The sequence below is a fragment of the Ochotona curzoniae genome, unplaced genomic scaffold (assembly GCF_017591425.1).
Source record: "Ochotona curzoniae isolate NIBS_2020 unplaced genomic scaffold, NIBS_Ocur_1.0 scaffold_2453, whole genome shotgun sequence".
Classification (NCBI taxonomy): Eukaryota; Metazoa; Chordata; class Mammalia; order Lagomorpha; family Ochotonidae; genus Ochotona; species Ochotona curzoniae.
Genome location: NW_024467094.1, coordinates 31,916,694 through 31,942,103, shown reverse-complemented (window position 1 = coordinate 31,942,103; position 25,410 = coordinate 31,916,694). Strand labels below are relative to the sequence as shown.

Below are 25,410 nucleotides of genomic sequence, written 5' to 3'. Positions count from 1 at the left end.
GGATTTAGCTGCTGAGCTGCTGTGCCGGGCCCCTTACCCTAAAGTGACAACGCTGCTTTGTGGGATGTGAATCAAAGCAAATAACATAAATGAACATGTAAAAAACATGCTCACAAACAGAGTTGGGAAGCGGAGGGGAGCTGGCTCAGACTGGCTCACTAGGGCCAACTTTGTGTGTCTGTTCTCAGCTCCATGTTGGTAACTTGGCTAGTGTGTGCCTATTTGTATTATGGAAACTGGCACCTGCTTCAAACCGGTGTATTTTTGAGACAGAATCGGCCAGCCCTGGTTGTGGTTTATTTTTCCTCATTGCTTAGGAATCTTTGATATTCCTCCAGGAGCTTGATGGATACGGATCTTGGCTTGGTTGTACTGTGCTTCTCAGACCTGCTTCATTAAGCACATGCTGAGCGATTGCTTACTCTGCAACCAGGCCGTGTGCTAGGCCCTCGGGATGTGGAGATAACCAGACCAGTGGTGGGGAGAAGGTGCCAGGCTCCAAGGATGGGCAAAGGAGGGAGGGTCACAATTCTTTGCTTTCCTCTTTTGATTGACTTGGCTATCAAAGACCTTCCAAGTCTCACAGTCCATTTCCTGGGGCCTTTGCCCTTGACTATCTCCCACCAGGGAAGGCCGAGCCTTTTGAGTGAACGTCCCAGCGGATAAGGTTGAGATACCCGGAGCCGCAAATGATGCCACCAGAGGCAAATCGGAGGCTCCCAGGCACCATGCATGTGCCCTATGCCCATGTGCAGAGGTAGAAGTTGACCGCTGTTCTCTCATCAGCAGGAGAATGTGGGGCCTGCTTCCCCAGTTCCATGCCAATACTGTGTGCTTTCATTCAACTTAAAACATCAGATAAAGAGAAAAAGGCATCTTGCCATGCTTACATGTATTGATCACAAATAAACATACATCGATATAGAGATAGAAACTGGCTCAAGTTCAACAAGTCTCAAGAATTGAATGCTTCTAATAAAATGATAAACTCAAATGATAAACTCTCTTCTCTCAAGAGTCCTTTTTTAAAAAAAGATTTAGTTTATTTTTATTGCAAAATCAGATATACAGAGAGGAGGAGAGACAGAGAGGAAGATCTTCCATCCCATGATCCACTCCCCAAGTGACTGCAACGGCTGGTGCTGGCTGATCTGAAGCCAGAAGCCAGGAGCTTCTTCCAGGTCTCCCACACAGGTGCAGGATCCCAAAGCTTTGGGCCGTCCTTGTGGCTTTCCCAGGCCACAAGCATGGAGTTGGATGGGAAGTGGGGCCACCGGGATTAGAACTGGATCCCACATGGGATTCTGGTGTGCTCAAGGTGAGGATTTTAGCTGCTAGGCCACCACGCCAGGCTCCTCTCAAGCATCTTCATGGTTTCCTTGACTTATGGATTTTTGGGGCACCATTTTCAAACACCTGGGAGAGACATGGTAGTACCAAGAGCTACACAAAATTGTCTTTTAAATCTTGGCACCCTCCTTGCCCCTGTGATGTGTCATGGGTACAGTTCCTGGGTGCTCCCACATATCTTCCTGCAGTAGGAGTACTTGGAAGGGGTGAGGCAGGGTTACGGTCTAGGTGCTGGCCTGCAGTCCCACGCCTTCCTCTGCCTCTGGTTGCCAAACACCAATACGCATCAACATTGCATTTGAAAACAGGGTTTCCCCACTCTGGCTGCAGTGGACTAGCTGCCTCTAGCTGTAGACATATGGAGAGTCAGAATCTACACAGAGAACCTGGCATGCACAGGTGAATCAAGGAGGGTTGTAGGCCCCCTTGCACTTCTTGTCCTGGGATTTGTCCAAATTTGGCCACTGGAGGCAATGGGGTTCTTTCTAAAGGATTGGGAAGGAAGGCAGGGCTCTCCAACCCATGTTCACTCCCATTGAGAAAAACACAAATGAGTGGACCCCATCAATTTACAAAGGGACGCGGGAAGCATCAGGATCATTATGCAAAACAGCAGCATAAGCAGAAGCCCAAGCTGGGAACTTTAGCCTAGAGGAGCGTCCCTGGGAAGGACACTGTCTTCAGCCATGAGGCTATAAAGTAATGAGCGTCAGGTGTTCGGAGAGAAATCACGCTTCCAGGCCACGAAGGAGTCCTGCAGGGGTCAGCTGGGAAGATGGGTCCTGATTAGCAAATCAAAAAAGTCTGGTTCGCTGGTTTATGGAGCTTCGTGTTGCTCTGGGATGAGGTGGGAGAGAATCACAAAGGGATGTTTGAAGATGTAACACATGCAAATGTACCCAGGGGCCTCTGAAAGCTGGCACAGGCTGGTGGGAGCTGGCTCCCCGTTGGTCAGCTCTGAGTAAGCCTTCTGTCAGAGCTGACTACTTACCTTTCCTAGGATACCTACGCTGCCCAGAACTCCCTAGTTTTCGCTCTCCTGCTAGAACTTTCATGGATGCAAAATGCTCCCTGGAGAAACATCTGTTCAGCTTCTGTCCAGTGCTCGGAATGCTGGCAGATACACATTGGCTCAGACATCTTGTGATAACCACCTGGGAGGTCTTGTGCCACATCATCCTTTTCTCTGTCTTCAATCTCAACTGAGAGAAAGCTTCCAGGCCCCCAGCTGTGTGAGCTGCCTTGGAGGTGCCAGAGCGACCTGCAGGTGGGATGGACCAGGGTGGTGTAAGCATTTTGGAGACCAGGCTTCCCCTGGGCAGCTCCCACTTAGTCTTTGGAGAAACCTGACCTTTTTACACTTGGTACCTCACACCGAGATAGTAATATAGAACATCTGACTTTTTTTTTAAAGATATATTATTTATTTTTATTGGAAAGTCAGATTAACAGAGAGAAGGAGAGATGGGGATTAAGATCTTTTGCCCACTGACTCTCCCCAAGTGTCTGCAACAATCAGAGCTGAGCTGATCTGAAGCCAGGAGCCAAGAGCTTCTTTCAGGTCTCCCACGTCGATGCAGCATCCCAAGGCTTTGGACTGTCCTCCCCTGCTTTCCCAGGCCACAAGCAGGGAGCTGGACAGAAACTGGAGCAGACGGGACATGAACTGGCACTCATACGGGATACTGGTGTGTTTGCAGGCAGAGGATTAGTGAATTGAGCCATTGCGCCGGCCCCAAGAATGTCAACTTCTTTGCTCTTTAATTTTAACTTCTTGCCTGGTTTTCAGGCCTTTTAATTCTTCCTGGTCCTAAACATGACTCAGCTGTCCTTTTTTAGGGGCAGGGGACATTGTGGGGTCAAGGTAAAGAAGAGACCAAGAACAAGCCTCTGGAGTGGGAAGAAGTTAATACTAAGACTTTGGCATTTGAGGATGAGTTTGAGCTTAGAAAAATGACTGATTGTCATTGACTTGCAATGATGCCTTATTTAATTTTGTAAAATCAGGATAAGAACGCACTCACCACATAGGATGGTATAAGAATTAAACAACAGGCCTAGTGCTGTAGTCTAGTGGTTAAAGTCCTCCCTTGCATGTTCTGGCATCCCATATGGGTGCCAGTTTGTATCCTGGCTGCTTCATTTCCCATCCCGCTCCCTGCTTGTGGCCCAGGAAAGCAGTAGAAGATGGCCCAAAGCCTTGGGACCCTGTACCTCTGCAGGAGACCTGGAAGAAGCTCCTGGTTTCAGATTGGCTTAGCTCTGGTCATTGTGGCCTCTTACGAAGTGAATCAGTGGATGGGAAGATCTTGCTCTCTGTCTCTCCTCTCTGTAAATCTGATTTTCCAATAAAAATAAATAGATCTTAAAAAAAAAAAGAATTAAACAACGCCATCAGTACTCTTAGTGGGTACTCAGCAGCTGAATTCAGAATCAAGGAGGCAAGACTCAAAAAGGATCTACAGCAATGCAAGTCAGTCAGTACCATCTAGGCTCCATGTCTCCTTTCTGTTTTGGGAGTAAAAAATATTTGTTTGGGGCTGGTGTGGTGGCTAATTAACACGCTAATCCTCCAGCTGCTAGCACCAGCATCCCACATGGGTGCTGGTTCATGTCTCAGTTGCCCTACTTCCAATCCAGCTTCCTGCTTGTGGCCTGGGAAAGTGGCAGAGGAGAAGCCCACAGTCTTGGAACCCTGGAGCGATGTGGGAGATCTGGAAGAAGCTCCTGATTTCTGGCTTCAGATTGGCTTAGCTCTGGCTGTTGCAGCCATTTGGGGAATGGACCAATGGATGGAAGATCTTTCTCTCTGTTTCTCCTTCTCTGTAAATCTGCCTTTGCGATGAAAACAAAAACAAACAACAACAAAAAACAAACTTTAAACAATTGGCTGTTCTTTAGGTTTGTTTCAGATTTTTTGAATTCACTCTTATTTTTCTGGATCAATTCTGGTTTTCTTTCTCTTTTTAAAGATTTATTTGCATAAAAGTCAGAAATGTGGATGGACACACACACACACACACACACACAGTGAAGGCAAGAGTGAGAAAAAGAAATATCTCCCAACTTCTGCTTTGCTCCCCAGTTGGCTGCAGTAACCCAAGGCAGGGCCAGGTCAAACTCTGCAACCAGCAGCTTCTTCCAGGTTTCCCAGGTAGGTGGCAGAGGCCTAAGAACTTGGGTCTTCGTTTGTTGTTTTTCCTAGGTCATTAGCAGGGAGCTGGATTAGAAGCAGAACTGTAAACTGATGCCCAAGTGAAGGCTGTTCTTGCAGGCAGAAGATTCACCCACTTCACCATCACACTAGCCTTTTACCTTCGACTCTCCAGCTATAGTTTTTGAACTCAACCTCACACAGATGAGCTCTCAGGTACTCTGTTGGAAACCCCCATGGCTGCCCAGTGTGGTTATTTTCTGTTGGTAGGAATGGATCATGCTTGGTCATCTGTCAGTGAAAAAACAGTGCAGTGCCTGCCCCAGAGGAAGCTATCAGAAATGTGTGGTGAATAAACACAGTTCACTATATCCGATGGATCGGCAAAGTGAGGCAAAAAGGCCAACACGCATGGAGAGAAGCAATGTAGAACTTCTTGGTTAGCAAAGACCATAATACCTACTGATACAAATACTCAGTACCTTCTCTGGGTAGGGAAGGTTAGTGGAGTCTTACCACAAGACAGCACCATGGTCCCAAAAGGGTCTGTCTCTACTGCTCTACCCAAGAGAGCATCCATGTGGGCATGCCAACCAAGAGGCCTACCCCAGGTCAGGGCACAGGCAAGAGGACTGGAATGACTTTGTTCTTAGAAAATAATAAAAAAACCCTTTTGGACCGCCCCCAAAGCTAACTTGATATCAAAGAGGAGGAGGCAGTTCTCATCAGCATGCCTTTCATGACATGAGGTTCCTTTAATGGCAACTCCACAGCTGAGTAACAAGGTGATGCTCATAGTGGCAGATAATCAGGGCCATGAGGCCAACACCCATCTGGGGTGGGTATAAAAGGGCTAGGAGGGGATGAGGTTCTCAGACTCGGTGGCTTGGCCTCCCCAGCTGGTCGGAAAACCCGCGCAGCCTCAGCTCAGCAGCATGACTTCCTGCACCACTCCATCTTACCCTCTGGGCAGCATCAGGTGCCTTGGAGCCAGGAATGTGCCTCCCTCCTGCTCAGACGTCGGGGTCCATTATGGGCCAGAGGGTGACACTGCCCCACTGTGCCTCTCTGCCACTGTGGCCCATGCCAACCGTGTCCGTGTGGGCTCCACACCCCTGGGCCGACCCAGCCTCTGTCTGCCCCAGAGCTGCCGCACGGCCTGTGCCTTGCCAGGGACCTGCCACATTCCTGGCAATGTGGGAATCTGTGGGGCCTATGGTGAGGTGACTCTGAATGGCCACGAGAAGGAGACCATGCAGTTCCTGAATGACCGCTTGGCCAACTACCTGGAGAAGGTGCGTCAGCTGGAGCGGGAGAATGCGGAGCTGGAGACCACCATCCGGGAGACGAGCAAGTGCCATGAGACCAGTGTGTGCCCAGACTACCAGTCGTACTTCCGGACCATTGAGGAGCTCCAGCAGAAGGTGAGGGGTGCCTAGGATGCCTGGGGTGCCTGGGGTGCCTGGGGTGCCTGGGGTGCTTGGGGTGTGTGGGGCAGAGACAACAGCAGGCTTGACAGGCAGAAAACCGCAGAAGGTCCAGATGGCCTTGCGTTTTGGGTTCTCTTGGCATGAATGTGGTTGAGTGTAGACACCACGCATCAATGCAGAGTCCAGAACCTGATGGTCCATGTGAGCTGTCTTGTTGGTTTTTTCCAGATTCTGTGCACCAAGGCTGAGAATGCCAGAATAGTTATCCAGATTGACAATGCCAAGCTGGCTGCTGATGATTTCCGTATCAAGTAAGTGGGGTTGGAGGGCTCTGAGTGACTTCTTCCTTCATCCTCCAGCAAGATATTTGTTGAATGGGAGGCATGCTGTTCTGTTTCTTCCTTCCTAAAATCCAAAAACATTTCAATTGTAAACAAAAGCAATAGGAGGTAAAAAGGAAAACCAAGCTCGTATGTTGGTTGTGTCTCATTTATTCCTCCCGCTGAAAGCAAAGGCAGCTAGAGTTTTATTGAGCAGGAGCAAAATAAGGTGACTTTGAGGATAAACTAGGCAAGTTTCATATGTAAGCTTCATTTGTAAGTTAGGGGAGGCACTTAGACATGTGTCAATTTCCAGATTCACCTGTGGTACCCAAGGCACCAGGAGTTAGCGCTAAACAGAATTGAAGGTTAGATAATCAAACAATGAAGGAGCAGCTACTCAGTGACAAGGCAGCTGGCCACTACTTATTCTTGGCATCAGCCTCAGCCTACACCATGGGCATTTGCACTTTGTGGGCCTCAAGCCACAAGATCCTAGGCAAGGCAGTTTGTCCATCTGAACTCCAGTGGCCTCACATGCATATGGCAAAGATGTACACAGTGCAATGTTCTTTTGTGAAGACATCAGTAGAAAACGGGCTCTTTGAGCAGAGGAACTGTGTGTCTAACTTTACTGTGAGGCCAGAGGCCTTGGAGGGGGTACCTGCTCCAAAGGAGGCAACTGGGAAGGGCTTTCCTTGGCATCTTTGTTGATTTCAATCTCTCCGGGGGAAGGCACGAGAGTGAGCGCTCCCTGCGCCAGCTGGTGGAGGCAGACATGTGTGGGATGCACAAGCTCATGGATGACCTGAGCCTGGCCAAGGCTGACCTGGAAGCCCAGCAGGAGTCCCTGAAGGAGGAGCAGCTCAGCCTCAAGACCAACCATGAGCAGGTGCAGCCCTGGTGCTCAGACTCCCATGGGAGTGGCGGGGTGGGGGAGCTGGGCAGGTGAGGGAGCACCCTGAGCCAAGGCTCAGAGTAGAGCCAGGCTCAGCTGGCATCAGGATGAAGGGGATCCAGATGGTGTGGAAAGTGGCAGCCCTGGCTTGTGAATTGGGAGAGTATGAAGGGACTTTTGCCACTGGGCCCTGGACAAGTTGGCTGTGAGCATGTTTGTGTGACTCCACTTTTGTTCTCTGCATGGTCAGCGGCCCTCTCTCATTCAGGGTGTGTGTCCCCTTCTATCCCTGCAGGAAGTGAACACGCTGCGGTGTCAGCTCGGGGACAAGCTCCGCATTGAGCTGGACACTCAGCCCACCATAGACCTGAGCAGGGTGCTGGAGGAGATGCGGTGCCAGTATGAGGCCATGGTGGAGACCAACCGGCAGGATGTGGAGCAGTGGTTCCAAGCACAGGTGAGGGCATGGCTGCAAGGTGGGCGCTGGGGTGGAGCCTGGGTCTGCTGAGGGGCTATTTAATTGTGTGCTTTCAGTCGGAAGGCATCAACCTGCAGGCCATGTCATGCTCTGAGGAGCTGCAGTGCTGCCAGTCGGAGATCCTGGAGCTGAGGTGCAAGGTGAACGCCCTGGAGGTGGAGCGTGAAGCCCAGCACAACCTGGTAAGTGTCCTCTTTCCCCTTCCCACTCTGTGAATGCCATATGCCATAGCTTGTTGGGAATTTTTTTTGGAGACATTATAACCTTGATTCTAGTGCCTGCATATCTATTAATGGTCTAGTTTCTTTTTGTGACTACTGCCAAAGTTGGATCAGACTGAGAAACAAATTTGAAAATGTCAACCTTTCTTTTTTTAAGAAAAAAAATTAAGGATAGGCATGCATTGCACACGAGCAAACTAAGTTTCAAAATGTTTTAAGCGTTGGATGTGCAGGGATGGATGGTATTCATCTCATTATGCCTTGGAGGCAGCAGCAATTTTGGGAAACTTTGGAGAGCTTGAGGAGGGTCCCCGGATTTGGTTATTTACTGTAAGCAAGCATGTGGCAGTCATTTCAGCCACTGTGATCACACCTGAGATCTGGCACCTGTAGCTGGGTCTCAGAGGGTATGGAGTCTCTGAGCCTCTTATTTCCCACTGCAGAAGGACTGCTTGCAGAACTCCCTGTGCGAGGCTGAGGCTCGCTTTGGCACGGAGCTGGCCCAGATGCAGATCCTCATTAGCAACGTGGAGGAGCAGCTGTCTGAGATCCGGGCTGACCTGGAGCGGCAGAACCAAGAGTACCAGGTGCTGCTGGATGTCAAGGCCCGGCTGGAGTCGGAGATTAACACCTACCGGAGACTTCTGGAGAGTGAGGACTGCAAGTACGTGGATTCAGGGCACTTTCTAGTGAAATCAGTTCCCCATTTTCCCATGAGGTTGGTAGGGTGTCTGAGGGGCTGCCTTGACCCACAAGCTCTCCTCAGCTCCTTCTGGAGGGTTCCGGCCCCGACCTTCACTGCACCTTCTGTGTGGCTGTCAGAGTGTGGAGGGACTGTCTATGTGCTTTATGGAAACTCATTTGCCAGGGCTGTCCTGGGGCTGCTTGCACAGGTCTTGACACATAGGTGCTTCTTGAACAAGGGATGTGCCTGCACCCACAGCAGGTTTTTGGAGTCGCTTTTCCTCAACTTGATTTTCATCTGGAAAACTTTCATTATGGAAGGGATTTGAGAGACCACCTAGTAGAAATCTTGGGTTGGGGATGGCGAGGTACAGCAGGGGTGAATGGCCCATGGTGTTGGATGGGGGACCCTATCCTTGCTCACCAGGCTGCCTGCCATTCCCCTCTCCTAACCGAGCTCCCCTTGTTTTTCTCTCTGCAGACTCCCCTGCAATCCATGCTCCACTCCTCCCACCTACGTGGCTCCTGCCTCTACCCCTCGTCCAAGCTGTGTCCCCCGTGTCCCCTGTGGGTCTGGTTCTGTCTGTGGAGTCAGCACCAGCGGCAGATTCTGAAGACATACAGACCAGCAGGGGCTGGTTAAAGCTAGGGGCTGCTTAAAGCAAAGCACTTGTTACGCATTTAGAAAATCTGGCTTCTAACTCTCGCTGAATTTCTGGACATACCTGCCTATCTGGAAGGATACCAGGGAGATGTGATCTTGAAGCAGAGCCTTCCTTTCCAGTTCCTGCTTTTGCCCAGATGAGCTCCATGCCCCTGTGTGACTTAAGACATGTGTGTAGCATGGGACTTGGCATGAAGAAGTGTCCTGGGCCGTGACTTGATGTTGTACTTGCATTTCAAGGGCATCTATTTCAATTAGAACTGTTTATAGTTTGTGACACATGAAAGGGGGAGTGAATGTCACTGCCTGGAATTATTTACCCTCATTGACTGATGTCTGACACCCGTAGGCCTGGATGAGAACCCCTGGGACGGGGAGACAGAACCTGGCTGTCTAACCATTCCTCTTCCAGTTTCTTTCTGCTTTCTTCCTGTCTTGGAGATCAGCTAAGTGGGAACTGCTCTTATATTCTGCTTTCTCTCCATTCACAGGCCTCTTTTCTTTGGGAAAACCCCAGGCAGGTCTCCTCTAGGGCAGCATAGCTGTTAGTATGGAAAGGGAACTTGCAGGTGCAAAATCATCTTTTTTCCTTTTTCTGTAACCCCTGACTCTCCAGCTATGATCCCTCCTTTCATCTAATCTTACTGTAAAATCTGAATGATGACTTCCACTGTTTCCTAACAGTTTTTCCCTGAACATGGGACTCTGCTGATCTCCTGAGCTGAGAGCCTGGCTGGGCATGACAGTCTAAGGGAATTGGAAAACACCCTCCTGCAGTAGCTTTGGCACCTTTACACTTGCCCTGATCATCTATATCTCTGCTTTCCACACTCTGCCTTCCTCACCACCATCCAGACACACAGGCTTCCTGTTCCTTGGACTCCTCCAGGAGGCCTGTTCTTCCTTCTCCCTGGAATGCCTTCCCAGCTCCTTCCTCTTGCTCAGGTTTCAGCTGCAATGCCAATGCCCCTACAAGCCCCTGATGGACTGTCCACCTGAAGTGCTTAGCCCTGACACCCTCTGTTCCTTTTCTTAGCATCTCTCAACAGCTGAAGTCATGCATTTCCCCTTCGCCTTTGCCACTGAAATGCATCCTTAAGATGAACAATTATTTATTGCTGCATCCCCAGAGTCTAACCTGTTGCTTAGTACACAGTAGATGCTTAATAAATGCTTGTTGTTGAAAAAATGAATCTTCTAGTCCTGATTTTATCTCTGGTTTGTTGTTGGTGGGTGGGTCTTGATGCAAAAGTCTATGAGTTCAGGCCTCGACTTCTTTGTCTTCTAAGACATGATGAGCATGGTGTCATTTTCCAGCTTTTTTCAGGAGTTGACACAGTTCCAAAGTGAGGTAATAGAAATGAAAATGGTCTGAAAAGAAGAAGGCATTCCTCAGTTCCCTCTTCAATCTGGAGGCAAAATACGGAATAGTGATTAGGAGGGCAGGTGCTGAGCCACACTGGCCAGGTTCAATGTCTGCCCATGTCCATGTCTTCCCCTGGGCAGTTACATTGATTTCCTCTAGCAACTCAATCCAATGAGAAACCAACTGGCACACTTGCTTCCCACGACAGACTACATGCTGGTTCCGTCCTTAATCCAAAGAATGAGAAAACTCAACCGAAGAGCACGGTCTTCTTAGCAACTTCCTCCTGTTGAATCTGGCCAAGGAGAGGGGTCCCAGTTTCAGGGTGCCTCATTTTCTTTAGCCCTCTCTGGCAGCTCACTCTGGCAAGGGCCACTACAATGCCTGAGGATCTTCAGACTGGCCACTTCCCTCTGTGGTTCTGATGTTCAACTGTGGCTGTGTGCTCACTGCAGAAGAACTCGTGTTAACCTCACTGCTGGTCCCACCTGTGACTTTGTGAAAGAAAAAGCAGCAATGCGAAATGGACATGTGACCACTGAAGTTGCAGCAGGGCTACAGGGCTGCAGAGCTCTAGCCAATCTTGTCTTCCGACGGAAGGGATGGTGTGGCTGCATTGGGGGTCTTTAGCTCCTGGTGCCAGGCAAGGATTTATAGAGTGGGGAGTCCTGGAAGAGCCTTTTGTGACATCAGGTTGTCATTTTGACTTTGATGGAATTTGGGGTCCCTTCCCCACCCTGCCCATGATCTGAGCCATTGTGATTTGTTTTTTTCTGAGAAAAGAAACAAATGAATGAGGGACCTGCTTTCTGGTGCCTACTCTGAGGATGCTGCCCTTTATCAAAGATGCTGTCTCCTGCTCCAGCCCAGCTCTGTTTCCTGACTCTGTGCTTGGTGTACTTCTTTCCTTATGGCAGACAACAGCATCCAGCCTGCTTCTTCTTTCTCTATCTTTGTTAAAACAAACATGAAATAGAGTTTTGTGTATTAGCAATTTCCTGTTGTTCTGTGTCAGATGTAGTCTCTTATTAAATAATGTGGTCAAGGATAAATATTTAGCAAGCGTGTGAGCTAGGTTTGCAAATCAACTCTCCTTGTTATCATATAATCTGTATAATTTTATTCCTGGTTCCTTAGAGTGAATCTGAGATAAATACATATATATACACACACACATATATACATGTATGTGTGTGTGTGTGTTTTAACTGGGGAGAAAGAAAGAAAGAAACTCCCACTTCCCTCACCTGCTGCTTCACTCCTTACGAATCTGCAGTGCTCCCTAGGCTGAAGCTGAGAGCTGGGCACTTAATCTAGGTCTCCCACAAAGGTGGAAGGGAGCCAACCTGCCCCAACACAGTGCACATTAGCAGGAAGCTGGACTGGGGAGTGCAGCCAAGACTTGAACCTAGGCACTTCAATAAGGGACATAGGAATCCTGATGTGCAATTAAACTGCTAGGCCAGAAGCCCACCCCAAAGCTGTCTTTTAAGGGAGACCCCTGCATTGTGAGTCTCCAATGGTCCTGCTCCTCAGACAGCGTAGCTCAGACACTGACTGATGGAGCTCAGGTCTTACAGAGGACCGTTGGAGAGGTCACTCTTCTGAATCAGCTCCTTTGCTTCCAGCTCATTGCTGTCTAACACCTGCTAAATGCTTTGTGTTGAACATTTCATGGGTGAATGTCAGTGTCTGAGAAGAGGGGATGAGTGATCTAAAGACACTCCTTCACCAAAAAGAGCTACTCTTAATGACATAAACCAGAGCAGTTTCTATGCTGGGAATCACAGAGACTTGCAAGACAAAAACAAGAATCCCTGCTTCCAAGGGGGCCTCTAAAGAAGTCGGCAACACAACATACCACGTAAAGAAAGCATCACATTCAGGACTGAGAAGTCAGGCAAGTGGAGAAGAGTGGCTGATCCAGTGCCCGGAGAGGGTGGAGAAAACTTCTGCTGGGAGGCGACTCCAGAGCTGAGTGTTCAGGGTCAGCCCTGAGCTTCTGGGATAAGGATGCATGACACTGTTGGGTTTATGATGGACAGAATGAAGCAGATTGTCACTATTTCATACTTCTTCTTGGCACAAAATCTGTGAAGTGGGATAAATACTTTCTACATTGACTTACTCAGAATTTGGGATTTTGCTCAATTTTCTAAACCATTCTCTGTGTAATTGGGTGCTACCGTTGCTTGCAAAAATGTCTTGAATGGATGGCATGTCTGTTGATAAAGTCTATATTTACTATATTTCCACATATTCTCAAGTCCCCTCTTATGAACTTAATACCCATAGGAAATGGTCCCTTGAAAGGGTCAGAGGAAGGCCTGGCATGATAGCCTAGTGGCTAAATTCTCTCCTTGCATGCACCAGGATCCCATATGGGCATTGGTTCCACATCTTGGCTGTTCCACTTCCCATCCAGCTTCTTGCTTGAGGCCTGGAAAAGCAGTCGAGGATGGCCCAAAGCCTTGGGACCCTGCACCTTTGCAGGAGACCTGGAAGAAGCTCCTGGCTCCTGGTTTTAGATCAGCTCAGCTCTGGTCATTGTGGCCACTTTGGGAGTGACGCAGCAAAAAGAAGATCCTCCTTTCTGTATCTCCTCCTCTCTGTATATCTGACTTTCCAATAAAAAAAAATCTTTAAAAAATCTGTTGTAAGAAAACAAAGTGATGACTGTTTCCTTTTTTCCCGAAGTCAGTTGAGAAGACTATTGAAGTCACAAAGTTTCTTCAGGGCTTCCTTCCTAGTGCCCTGAGCCATAGCCCAGGGTGTCTGAAAGCCTTGCTGGCTTGGTGATGCTGGGAAGGACCACTTGCTGCAGTCTCAAGCAGTCTTCTTTTTCCTGGGGTATCTTCAGAATGTCCATCCTAACCCTAACCCCAACAGGTGTGAGATGAAACTCAAACTATTTGGTCTGCTCTAACATCTCTTCTCCCTCATCTTTGGTAGATTCTAATACTATGGAACTGAATTTTTCTTTCTGTCTCTCTCTCACACACACTCATGTGTGCCTCTTCTCTGCTGGCTCAATCTTCAAATGCTCACAACAGCTCGGATTAGTTGATGCTGAAATCAGAAGCTGGGAACTCAGTCCGGGTTTCCCACATGCATGGCAGGGACCAAACTACTTGGGCCATTACCTGCTACATTCCCTGATTGGTACTGGGAGCAGATCTGAACATGTGTGCTGTGGGCTCCCCATGGGGTGTTTGACCACAGTTTGACCACTGTGTCAAAATCCTGTCCCAGGAATTCTTGTAAAAGGTGGGGACAGGGGAGCAAGAGGAGGCCATGTGGGGGTGACAAGGCTGTGCTCCTCCCTGCCACAGCTGAGTATGAACTCACATTTCATGGCTTCCACTTAGTGCCAACTTCTTTGAGACAGTGCAAAGTCAGCAGAACCTCTTGCTTTGTAAAGCAGGAGGCAGCAGCAGCGTCATTATGCAAAATGGATCTAGAGTAGCCCATGCCAGGGCCACAGGTCAAGTTTTAGAGAAGAAGAGGGGCGTTAGCCAAGCTTCAGCTACCTTGCTTAAAATGAAACAAGCGTCCTGCATGCCGAGATGGAAATAGCCATGATTTTAACCAATGGGACCCATCCTGCCAGAAAGACAGCATCAAAGATGGATCCTAATTAGCAAATCAAAGGAAGCTATTTGAATGATTGAGTTTTCTGGATTATAGTAAAGCTATATGATGAGGTGGAAGAGAAAAGTGGAGGAAGCTTTGAAGATAGCCCCCATGCAAATGATGCCCGGAGGCCTCTGGAGGCCAGCTGGGCCAGCAAAGGCCTTTCCGTGGATTGACCAGCTGACCCCAGGGCCATTGGCAGAGCCACAGCTGACCTGGAATGGGGTTCCCTTGGGGGAAGTGTCCCAGACCTCCACCCACTACTTCTTAAGCCGGGGTTTCAACAGCAGGCATGTCCGCTCGTGTGGCTTCATGGGGCTCCTCATTTTTAAAGTTTTTTGAGTGTAAAGCTATATTTGCAGTCTTCCAGGGCCTTGTCCCACTGGATCATGCTCAGTCTCTAAGTCTCTTTCCTCCTGCCCCACTACTGAGAGGTCAGCTTCCGGCCTCACAGCCACAGAAGGACCCCTTTTCCCAACTCCAAACCGAAGTCTCCAGGGCCTGAGCGGTGTCGCAAATCCTCATCTCTGACATGCTTTTAGAGAGTCACTTTTCTCTGTGGGTCTTATTGTTCAAGTGTCTCTTGTTATCCAAATATTTTTCTTTGTCAAAACATAAGGCCCTTCAGTAATTTTATTTCTTTTTATTGCCAGTTCAGTCACTAAGCCTGTGACTCTTCAGACCCAGCAACGACGGGGCATGACACCTGTTTTTTTCCTTGAGGGCCACTGGGGAAGTAGAAACAGAATGACATCAAAATATGGGGCACTGAATCAATCCTTCAGCAATTGGGTTACCTCCAGCAGTCAGAAAATGTGTTTTGGGGTGGGTGTTACGGCACAGCATGTTAGAGTGCCACCTGGGAAGCCTACATCCCAAACTGGAGTGCTGATTAGCTTCTGGTCCAGCTTTCTGCTAATGTGCATGGAAGAAGGGGTGATAGCTGAAGATGCAGGGTTCAGACTTGTTAGGGAGGGTGCTCCAGGTATCAGACCTGGCTGGAGTTCTGGGCTCCTGGCCTTAAGCCTGGCCCAGCGTCGGCTGTTGTGGGTTTTAGGGAGGGAGTAGCTGGGAGATTCCTGTTCATCTCTGTCTCTGTTTTTTCTCTATATCTTTACCACTCTGTTTCTCAAAGTGGGTGGAAATAAGAAAGAAATAAACATTTAAAAATATATTCAAGCTTCTCATCTGTACATTGAGCTATGAGCAACTACTGGCACACCACAGACTCAGTAAGCACAAGCCCTTGAATTTTGTTTTGAAACTGGTTGAGTTTAAGGCCCTGTGTTCCTTTCCCTGATCAAATAATGTTCTTCCATTTGCTTGTGTGTCAGTAACTTCTGCCTAGTGACATCAGCAATATAGACCCCAAGTCCTTACCCAGGTCTTGGTCTTTGTTCTCATTCAAGTCTGTGTAAAGCTCCCTGAGATTTTGGTGGCAATGTTTTCTCCTACAGAACAGAAAACAAGCTATGAGTGCGTAGCTGATTCTGACTTATAAGCCCCAATATTGTTGCTTCCTTGCTTTCCAGGAGAGAAGAGAATGTAAAAGATGGAGGAAAGAAAGAATAGAGCCCATCAGTATTCAAGTATTAGTAGGTGCCTAACTTTTATAAACTGGTACCTTCTTTTCAAAAGAAAGGCTGGTTGAGTCTTCCTTGGGGGAGAGAGAGACATGCTGGTTCATGGCCTCTGAGTCTCTCCTACAACCAAGTCATTGATGGAGAGATTTGCCACATTTACAGAGAGACAAGACCCATTCAGAGAGAGCAAATATGGAATCTGAATTAATTATTGGTGCTAGCGTAGTTGAAATAGGGTTGTCTGAGTCCCCCCCCCCCCCCAGACCACCTAGTATCAAAGAGAAGGAGGCAGCTGAGCCTCATCAGCATACTTTTCATGACATGAGATTCCTTTAATGGCAACTCCACAGCTGAGTAACAAGGTGATGCTCATAGTGGCAGATAATCAGGGCCATGAGGCCAACACCCATCTGGGATGGGTATAAAAGGGCTAGGAGGGGATGAGGTTCTCAGACTCGGTGGCTTGGCCTCCCCAGCTGGTCGGAAAACCCGCGCAGCCTCAGCTCAGCAGCATGACTTCCTGCACCACTCCATCTTACCCTCTGGGCAGCATCAGGTGCCTTGGAGCCAGGAATGTGCCTCCCTCCTGCTCAGACGTCGGGGTCCACTATGGGCCAGAGGGTGACACTGCCCCGCTGTGCCTCTCTGCCACTGTGGCCCATGCCAACCGTGTCCGTGTGGGCTCCACACCCCTGGGCCGACCCAGCCTCTGTCTGCCCCAGAGCTGCCGCACGGCCTGTGCCTTGCCAGGGACCTGCCACATTCCTGGCAATGTGGGAATCTGTGGGGCCTATGGTGAGGTGACCCTGAATGGCCACGAGAAGGAGACCATGCAGTTCCTGAATGACCGCTTGGCCAACTACCTGGAGAAGGTGCGTCAGCTGGAGCGGGAGAATGCGGAGCTGGAGACCACCATCCGGGAGACGAGCAAGTGCCATGAGACCAGTGTGTGCCCAGACTACCAGTCGTACTTCCGGACCATTGAGGAGCTCCAGCAGAAGGTGAGGGGTGCCCAGGCCTGGGGTGCCTAGGGTGCCTGGGATGCCTGGGGTGCTTGGGGTGTGTGGGGCAGAGACAGCAGCAGGCTTGGCAGGCAGAAAACCGCAGAAGGTCCAGATGGCCTTGCGTTTTGGGTTCTCTTGGCATGAATGTGGTTGAGTGTAGACACCATGTGTCAATGCAGAGTCCAGAACCTGATGGTCCATGTGAGCTGTCTTGTTGGTTTTTTCCAGATTCTGTGCACCAAAGCTGAGAATGTTAGATTGGTTATCCAGATTGACAATGCCAAGCTGGCTGCTGATGACTTCCGTATCAAGTAAGTGGGGATGGATGAGGGCTCTGAGTGACTTCTGTTTCTAAGGGTCTGTCACAGTACTTGGCCCATGGGATGCATTGTTCTAAACAGATTTTTTTTTTTCATTAGAAGAATGAATGAATTGATGAGTGAGCATCCATTTCTTCTATAGACTTTTATTTAACCTTTTGCTAGGAATGATCCTTATAGAAGATGGAAGAGAATAAAAACATTAACTGAAAAAGAGGCTGTGTAGCTTAGACTGGTTGGTTTTCTTGCCACTTTCCATAGAAGGTATAGGGCTTTCTTGTGTAACCATAGCAGGAAGAATCATTGCAAGCATTAATTGCTGGTGCCTGGGTTGTTGACAGATTTACTCATGATATGATAAATTGTCACACCACTCCTTGGTATCAAGACTTGTTGAATGAGAAAGATAGAAAAACAGCGGGAAGCATTTAATCCAAGGGGCAAGGTAGCAAAATGAAAGTTCAGAAATCAATCTACAGTATTTTCCTGGCATACTGGCTCCTATTTCAGGAAAGTAAATACTACATTTTACATTGGAACACTTTGGTGGAATCTCGGAGTTTATTGTCAGTCAGGCACATCAATCAGAATGACCAGTTTATTCATTCTGAGTTTCTCACTTCATCAGTGCTCCCAGTGGTACTGGTCCATCCCAGAGCTCTGTATCTACAAGTTGGAACACAATGAGTGTGCATTAGGTGAATCACTGCCAAGTCCAAGATGGTGAATGGAGGTGGAAACCAGGGGGAAGCAGGAAAGGGCTTTCCTTGGCATCTTTGTTGATTTCAATCTCTCCGGGGGAAGGCACGAGAGTGAGCGCTCCCTGCGCCAGCTGGTGGAGGCAGACATGTGTGGGATGCACAAGCTCATGGATGACCTGAGCCTGGCCAAGGCTGACCTGGAAGCCCAGCAGGAGTCCCTGAAGGAGGAGCAGCTCAGCCTCAAGACCAACCATGAGCAGGTGCAGCCCTGGTGCTCAGACTCTTATGGGAGTGGCGGGGTGGGGGGAGCTGGGCAGGTGAGGGAGCACCCTGAGCCACGGCTCTCAGAGTAGAGCCAGGCTCAGCTGGCATCAGGATGAAGGGGATCCAGATGGTGTGGAAAGTGGCAGCCCTGGCTTGTGAATTGGGAGAGTATGAAGGGACTTTTGCCACTGGGCCCTGGACAAGTTAGCTGTGAGCATGTTTGTGTGACTCCACTTTTGTTCTCTGCATGGTCAGCGGCCCTCTCTCATTCAGGTTGTGTGTCCCCCTTCTATCCCTGCAGGAAGTGAACACACTGCGGTGTCAGCTCGGGGACAAGCTCCGCATTGAGCTGGACACTCAGCCCACCATAGACCTGAGCAGGGTGCTGGAGGAGATGCGGTGCCAGTATGAGGCCATGGTGGAGACCAACCGGCAGGATGTGGAGCAGTGGTTCCAAGCACAGGTGAGGGCATGGCTGCAGGGCGGGAGTTGGGGGAAGACCTTGGGCTCTGCTGAGGGGCCATGGAGCTGACCTTGTGGTTGCCTTTCAGTCGGAAGGCATCAACCTGCAGGCCATGTCATGCTCTGAGGAGCTGCAGTGCTGCCAGTCGGAGATCCTGGAGCTGAGGTGCAAGGTGAACGCCCTGGAGGTGGAGCGTGAAGCCCAGCACAACCTGGTAAGTGTCCTCTTTCCCCTTCCCACTCTGTGAATGCCATATGCCATAGCCTAGTGATTATATTTCTTGAAAATTAGCTAGTCAGTTCCTTCAACACCATGTTGGAGCTCAGTATCTGGGTCTCCCTCTCCTTGGTGGAGATTCGCCTTCCTGACAAGTTTAGTGCGACCACGAGTTATGGTTTCCTTGAAAAGTCAGCTCCACTTCCCTTTGAATGACGTGAATGTCCAGGTTCTCATTCAACAAATCACCTGCTTTAGGTCATTGCTGGGGACATAGGCAGCAGTATGAGAGCTTGCTTTAAGTTATACTAAGTTATACTGCTTAGTGAGCAGTAGATCATCTTGACAGTGCTTTCTCCAGGTCTCAGGGATGGCCCTGTCAGATCTGGGACTTCGTTCCACAACTCGTGGGTTTGGCAGACATTTTGCTGGTTTAATTTTGGAGACATGCAGTCTCTGAGCTCCTTATTTCCCACTGCAGAAGGACTGCCTGCAGAACTCCCTGTGCGAGGCCGAGGCCCGCTTTGGCACGGAGCTGGCCCAGATGCAGATCCTCATTAGCAACGTGGAGGAGCAGCTGTCTGAGATCCGGGCTGACTTGGAGCGGCAGAACCAGGAGTACCAGGTGCTGCTGGATGTCAAGGCTCGGCTGGAGTCGGAGATCAACACCTACCGGAACCTTCTGGAGAGCGAGGACTGCAAGTATGTGGATTTAGAGTTGTTTCTGGCCCAATCACATCCCGGATTATCAGGCAGTTTCTTACTGGCAACTCCAAGTTTGCAGGAAGAGAGTCTCACTGTAACATACTGTCCTGGCCCTGCACACCTTTTTAGTACCTCATTTACCCCTCCCATGTCAGTGGGACGCTTACCTAGATGATAGGCCCACCTCAGGACCCCTGATGTGGCAAGACACAGAAGGGTTTAGAAGCCAACCTGCTGCTGTGTATTCCTGTGGCTGCAAGTCTTGTTGGAGGCAGGCTTGTCCCTCACTCTGATAGCTTTGTCATTGTTCATCAACCCATGAGACAGATTTGATTTCCTGTATCTGACTCTTCCTTTTCTCTCTCCCTGAAGGCTTCCCTGCAATCCCTGTGCTACCTCTGCCTCCTGCACCCTTCATCCTAGCTGTGCCCCGACCGCCTGCCGGCCTCCCTCAGCCACTGCAGCCAGCACTGGAAGCCGATTCTGAAGGTCCATGTTCTGTGCAGGATGTGGCAGCGAGATGTCTTGGAGGCCAGGATACATCATTTTGCTTAATCTTCCTTCCAGAAAGGAGGCATTTTAAATAAATCAGAGAACAGCAAATAATTCTAAGTAGTGGCTTCCTGTTTGTGTCTTAAGCTGTGGTTTTTCAAATGCGATTATCTTCAACTTAAGTGACTGCTTTTATTTATTTATTTTCTTTCCCTTTGTGCCTTTTTTTTTTTTTTTTTGGAATTTTGGTTCTAATCCTAGAATCTCCAAAAATGGAACTGGCTCTTGTATTAAGTGACCAATATACGTCCCTTCTCTATCAAGTGCCATCTTCCTGCTGGTGACTACTGTTGCTGGGATGTCGTCCCACCCTCCAGTCCATGCATCCTTCCTAGCCCTGGCATGTGGTTCTGTGAGCTCTCTGGGGTTGGCAGCGTCTTAGTCCCGTAGTAAAGTTCCTTCTCTGGCATTGCACATGTGCATCCCTGACCCACGGATGCCTAAGAGACTGATGAAAGGAGGTGATGCTGGCTGCCAAGCCTGAATTCCTTCAGAACAGCCCAGAACAAACATGTCCCTGCATCCTTTTGGCACTGTGGGCCTCTGGGTATTTTGTCCAAGAGCAAAATCACGCCTGTTAGGGTTCCAATCTAGTCAAAGAGAGGTCGTGTTGAGAATTGTCTTGGTCAAGGTGCCAAGATTTTTCTCATTCACATTGGCTTGGTCATGCTTGGATGGGGCTCTTGCCCATTCTCCTACATGTGGAGGCCTACCCTGGGCCCTGGGGATAGTTCTTGCTTCCCCAGCTCACTGCAGGCTGCACTATTCTCTAGAGAGAGGCTACCACTGGGTGTGTGTGTGTGCGCCTATGTGTGTGTCTGTGTACATGCATACGTGCACTGCTGATGCCTAGGATTGTGGACAGTGAGGGCTGGGAGAGCTGCAGTCAGCTGCCTTTTTGGCATGGCTCCTGTGTGGATCAGGGAGGCTCAGAGATCCTGGCTTAGGTCTGGCTCAGCCCTAGTCTGGCTTAGGTCTGGCTGTACCAAAGTGCCCACAAATGGGAGACTGTGCTGTCTCTCCCTCTTTCTATGTCACTGCCTTTCAAATAAGTAAATAAGGAGCTCACTTGGTGGCTCAACAGGCTAATTCTCAGCCTTGTAAGTGCTGGTATCCCATAGGGGCACTGGGCATAGTCACAACAGTGCCGAGAGGCCTAGAGGAACATTGCTGTCTACACCAGGGAGGCAAGAACGCGGAGGTGGAGTTCTAGAGTATTTGTGTTTAGATCCAGATATTGGCTGGGGAGGTCCCAGGCCATTTGGGTGTGTTCCACCCTTCCATCGCTTCCCTCAGCATCCTTCCTTCATCTTCCTTCTCAAGAATTGAATCAGCACATCCCTTCTTGTGGTGTTGTCAGAGCTCCGCAAGCTTGGTTTTTTTGGACTATGTTTTAGTGTTGTTGTTTTTCTCCACTGAATTCTGTGTTTCTCAGCCATATCTTCTCACTTCATATCTCCTTTACTGACTTCATATTGTTTTTGACATTTAAAAATAGAAATAATCTATGGGGTGTTTGGCTCAGCAGGTAAGCTGCCACCTGATAACCCTATGGCTCGTCCCAGAAAGCCTGGGTCCAAGTCCCAGCTGTACTCTAAGTTCTGGTTTCCTGCGTATGGGCATCCTGGGAGGCCATGATGAAGGCAGAAGTAGTTGGGTCCCTACCACTTGCATGGGGAAACCTGGACTGAGTTCCCAGCACCAGGATTTGGTTTGGCTCAGCTCCAGCGGTTGCAGGTCTGTGGGTGGATGTATCAAGGGAGCTCCCTGCCTCTTTATAAATAAATAAAAAACACATAAATATCAAAGTCATACATGATGAGAAGACGACTTATTTAGCATACAGGTTATGCTTGTTTTAGTGACACTTTGCTCGTACAACCTCTTTGTGGGTCGCAAATGTAACCTCCTCTTCAGGGCTCACCTGTTGGGAATCAATGTTCCTGTTCAAATAGAAGGCTCTGGACCAAACCCAGCAGAAGTAGTGCACCTTAGTGTCAGAGGAGGGTTCTAGAGAACCACAGCTGCTCCCTCCAGGCCCCAGGCCTCTGTCTCTGACCCCTAGTGGCCAGCTCCATGGAAGCTACACATCACATTCACCATCACCAAAGTACGCTGCTTCTGTCTGGAGCCAGTGCTTTCCTAGGATTTCCCAGTTACCCTCAGCCAAAGATTGTCCCTGGAACCCACAGGTGATCTCAGGGTCACTTTTGGTTCCTTTCTCTCCTTTAACCACTCCTCTCTCAAATGTTGTCACCCACCTGTGTGAAGTTTGCTGGGTTCCATGCGGTGGGTGTGGAAGACAGGAAGGTGTGAAGAGTATTGTTCCATTGGAGGCAGGGGCGCAAGAAATTTCCAGGGTGTGGCAGGGCCCTGCGGATGTCTCTACAACCTCCTGAATGCAGCTCCATCTCCCTTTGCATGGGCACTGGACAACCCCTGCTGAAATTTCTGTGATCTATTTAGCCATTGTCTGCCTCTGCAGAGTTGGTCTTTACTAACAGTGTGAGCTTGGAAGTTGATGTTGCTGACAACGTCTTAGCAAAAGGGCCTTTTACTATTCAGGCTGCCCCCATTGACCATATGCTAACCAAAGGTGTTAAGTCCCTAGGTGTAGCAGGAACCTGTGTTCAGGGTTTTTCTCCCTCATTGACCATATGTTAATCATGGGTGCTAAGTCCCCAGGTATAGTGGGAATCTATTCTTTCCCTCTTTCCTTGATCTTTAGGTCCCTTCTTCTGTGATGCACTTCCTCCCTTAACTGATTCAAGACTAAGTTGTAGAATGAGGATTGTAATAGAATGTGTTACTGATTGATATATGCCATCTATTGAGAACTTCCTGAACACAGGATTAGGACGGCTGATATCCTGCTTCAAGGTGAAACAATTGGCAGAATTATCCTTGGAAACACCCACTTGACCATGACATAAAAATCTGTGCCAGAGCTTGTGACTGTTTCTGTATAAATAAAGGGGACAGCTTTCTTGCATTGTCCATTATGATTTTGAAATTGTAGTGGACCATTTCATTCCTCAAATCCACGCACCCTTTGCGAGTCCCAAACTCAGCTGGAACTGGACTCCAGCAGAAGTTCTCTCATCACCTCTGTCACCCCTGCTTTCCTTTTCATTGGCACTGCTGGTGGCCTGCCAGGATTATTATTTTTCTTATTTTTTATTACAAAGCTTCATTTATTTATTTGAAAGTTACAGTTTTATAGAGAGATGGAGAGAAGAGAGAGGTCTTCTATGTGAGATAACCCCAAAGGGCCACAATAGCCAGGGCTAGGCTGAGCTAAACTCAGAACCCAGCAGCTTAATCCAGTTTTCCAGTGCTTGGGCCATCTGCTGCTGTTTTTCCATCTATTAGCAGGGAGCTGGATCAGAAGTGGAGCAGCTAGGACTTGAACTGGTGCCCATACGGGATGTTGGCACCACAGGTGGTGGCTCTATCTGTAGCATCACAATGCCAATCTCTGTCATGAGTCTTGGAAGAGCCTCCTCCTGCTCCCATCTCTTCTAATACAACCAGACCTGTCCTTGCCTCCCCCTTCTCATGGTCTACTTATTGAGTAGATGTTATGTTCTCTGAGGCTTTGTGTTACATGCTAGAGAGCATACATATTACAGACCCAATGGTGTCACCCCCGGGCACACACTGGGCAGCAGAAACTATTCCTTTAACAATAATATCATTAGTCTGCTCAAACACACGCAGAGGATTCATTTGGTCCCTGGAAGTCTTCTTGGCTCCTTAGACACATGTGCTCCAGAGTTGCTCCTCAGTACCCACTTACTAAGTGCACTGAGTGACTGCTCACTGGAGGGCTGGTCTCTAATGGCCTCCGCTTGGTGCTCAGTTTGATTGCTACTCTCTGGTCCCTGCTGGACTTCCTGAGAAGGCAAACAGAGGGCAGAATGGAGGGTCGGGTAGATCTAGACCAATGTGCTTTCTTCTTACCTTTGTAAGCTCAGACAAGTGACTTCACTTCTCTGGACTATGTTCTTTATTCTACAATGGCATATTCATCACTGCTTGGCAGTGTGGTTAGTTAGGAATTAGAACCTGTTTATGTGCAAAGCACACGGTATGGCATAGAGTAGGCAGGCAACCCTGGCAGTTTGCATCTACTTTGAGTATACAGTCAAGTGCGGGGAGCGGGGGCGGTGGTAGGAGAGAAGAGAGTTAAGAGAAATATTGTCTACTACATGCCAAACCTGATTCCCAGCACAGATAGATGCTAATAAGCATGACTTCACTTGGCCTTCACCTGTCTTCTGCAGACAGTGTTTTACATGGCCCGATTTCTTCCCCACAGTGAGAGCAAACACAGGGAGTAGGTTTCCTTCTTTCCCTTCTCCTTCAATCTGCAGAACTAGGTAAACAAACAAAACTTGTTTATTCAAACTTATTTTAGCTATTTGTTTTCATCTATTTGAAAGGTAGAAGAGAGAGAGACAGAGAGAAAATCTGTTTCTTTACTCATTGGCCTGAACCATGCCAAAGTCAGGAGTCAGGAGCTTCTTTCTAGTCACCCCTGTTTGTGGCAAAGGCCCAGGTTCTTCAGCCATCCCCTGCTGCCTCCCAGGATGGATTAGCAGGAGTTGAATTAGAAGCAGGATAGCTGGGACTTGTAGTGGCAACCTGATATGGGATGGGGTGCCATGAGTGATGGCTTCACCCACCACAGCACAATGCTGCTGATTTTAAATGCAATTTTTCAAATACTGCCTCCTCTTGACCTCATTAAATGCTGCTTTCTCACATGGTGTTTCATTGACATGGACCTTGTGTCTTGCTGTGGAGCATGGTGATGGTCCTGAACTCTGCTTCCCAGACCTGCAGCAGTGTCACCTGGGAACTTGCTAGAAAAGCAGAACTCTGGCCTGACTCAGAACCACTGAGTCAGAAGCTCTGGCATAGATGGAGTCTGGCAATGGGCATTCCTTGACAAACTTCCCAGGAGATTCTGATGGGAGTTAAATTTTGAGAACCACAGAGGGTTCTATTTGCCATAAAAATAGAAGCAGACCACAGTGTTAGCACTGATGAACATAAACTTCGGCTTCTCGGGCTTATGTTTTATTGTCACTTGAGGCAGGCTGGTTGAGGTCGTACCTGGCTCCACCTGAGCCCTGCACACCAGCTCCTGCTGCTGTTGTCTGCTCATGCTCAGTCATGTTGATGATGGTGATTTTTAGAAAATATTTTCTCTTCCTCTCTAGTTCCCAATTCCAACCCATTCCAAGCTCTTGGATGCACCCTCTGTGAACTCTAAGGCCCAGGGACCTCTCCTTCTGTAGAGTCACACGACCCAGCTCTCCTGCTCCAGGCTTACCAAGAAGACCCAATCCCCCCTTATTCATCTCTGTCCCCTGCACAGGCCCTTGAGAATGGTTTT

The 25,410-nt window shown here is 48.9% G+C and overlaps 2 protein-coding genes across 2 annotated transcripts; both read left to right on the top strand.

Annotated features, from left to right (window-relative positions):
- Positions 1 to 5,439: 5,439 nt before the first annotated feature.
- Positions 5,440 to 9,149, top strand: LOC121170381 (keratin, type I cuticular Ha8-like). The gene is made up of 7 exons (XM_041001521.1): positions 5,440 to 5,928; positions 6,163 to 6,245; positions 6,990 to 7,146; positions 7,448 to 7,609; positions 7,687 to 7,812; positions 8,295 to 8,515; positions 9,017 to 9,149. The coding sequence occupies exons 1-7, from the start codon at positions 5,440 to 5,442 to the stop codon at positions 9,147 to 9,149; spliced, it is 1,371 nt and encodes a 456-aa protein (XP_040857455.1).
- A 7,144-nt stretch (positions 9,150 to 16,293) lies between these two features.
- Positions 16,294 to 19,941, top strand: LOC121170380 (keratin, type I cuticular Ha8-like). Its single transcript, XM_041001520.1, has 7 exons — positions 16,294 to 16,782; positions 17,014 to 17,096; positions 17,910 to 18,066; positions 18,372 to 18,533; positions 18,622 to 18,747; positions 19,231 to 19,451; positions 19,827 to 19,941. Exons 1-7 carry the CDS (start codon positions 16,294 to 16,296, stop codon positions 19,939 to 19,941), a joined length of 1,353 nt encoding a protein of 450 aa, XP_040857454.1.
- Positions 19,942 to 25,410: the final 5,469 nt, after the last annotated feature.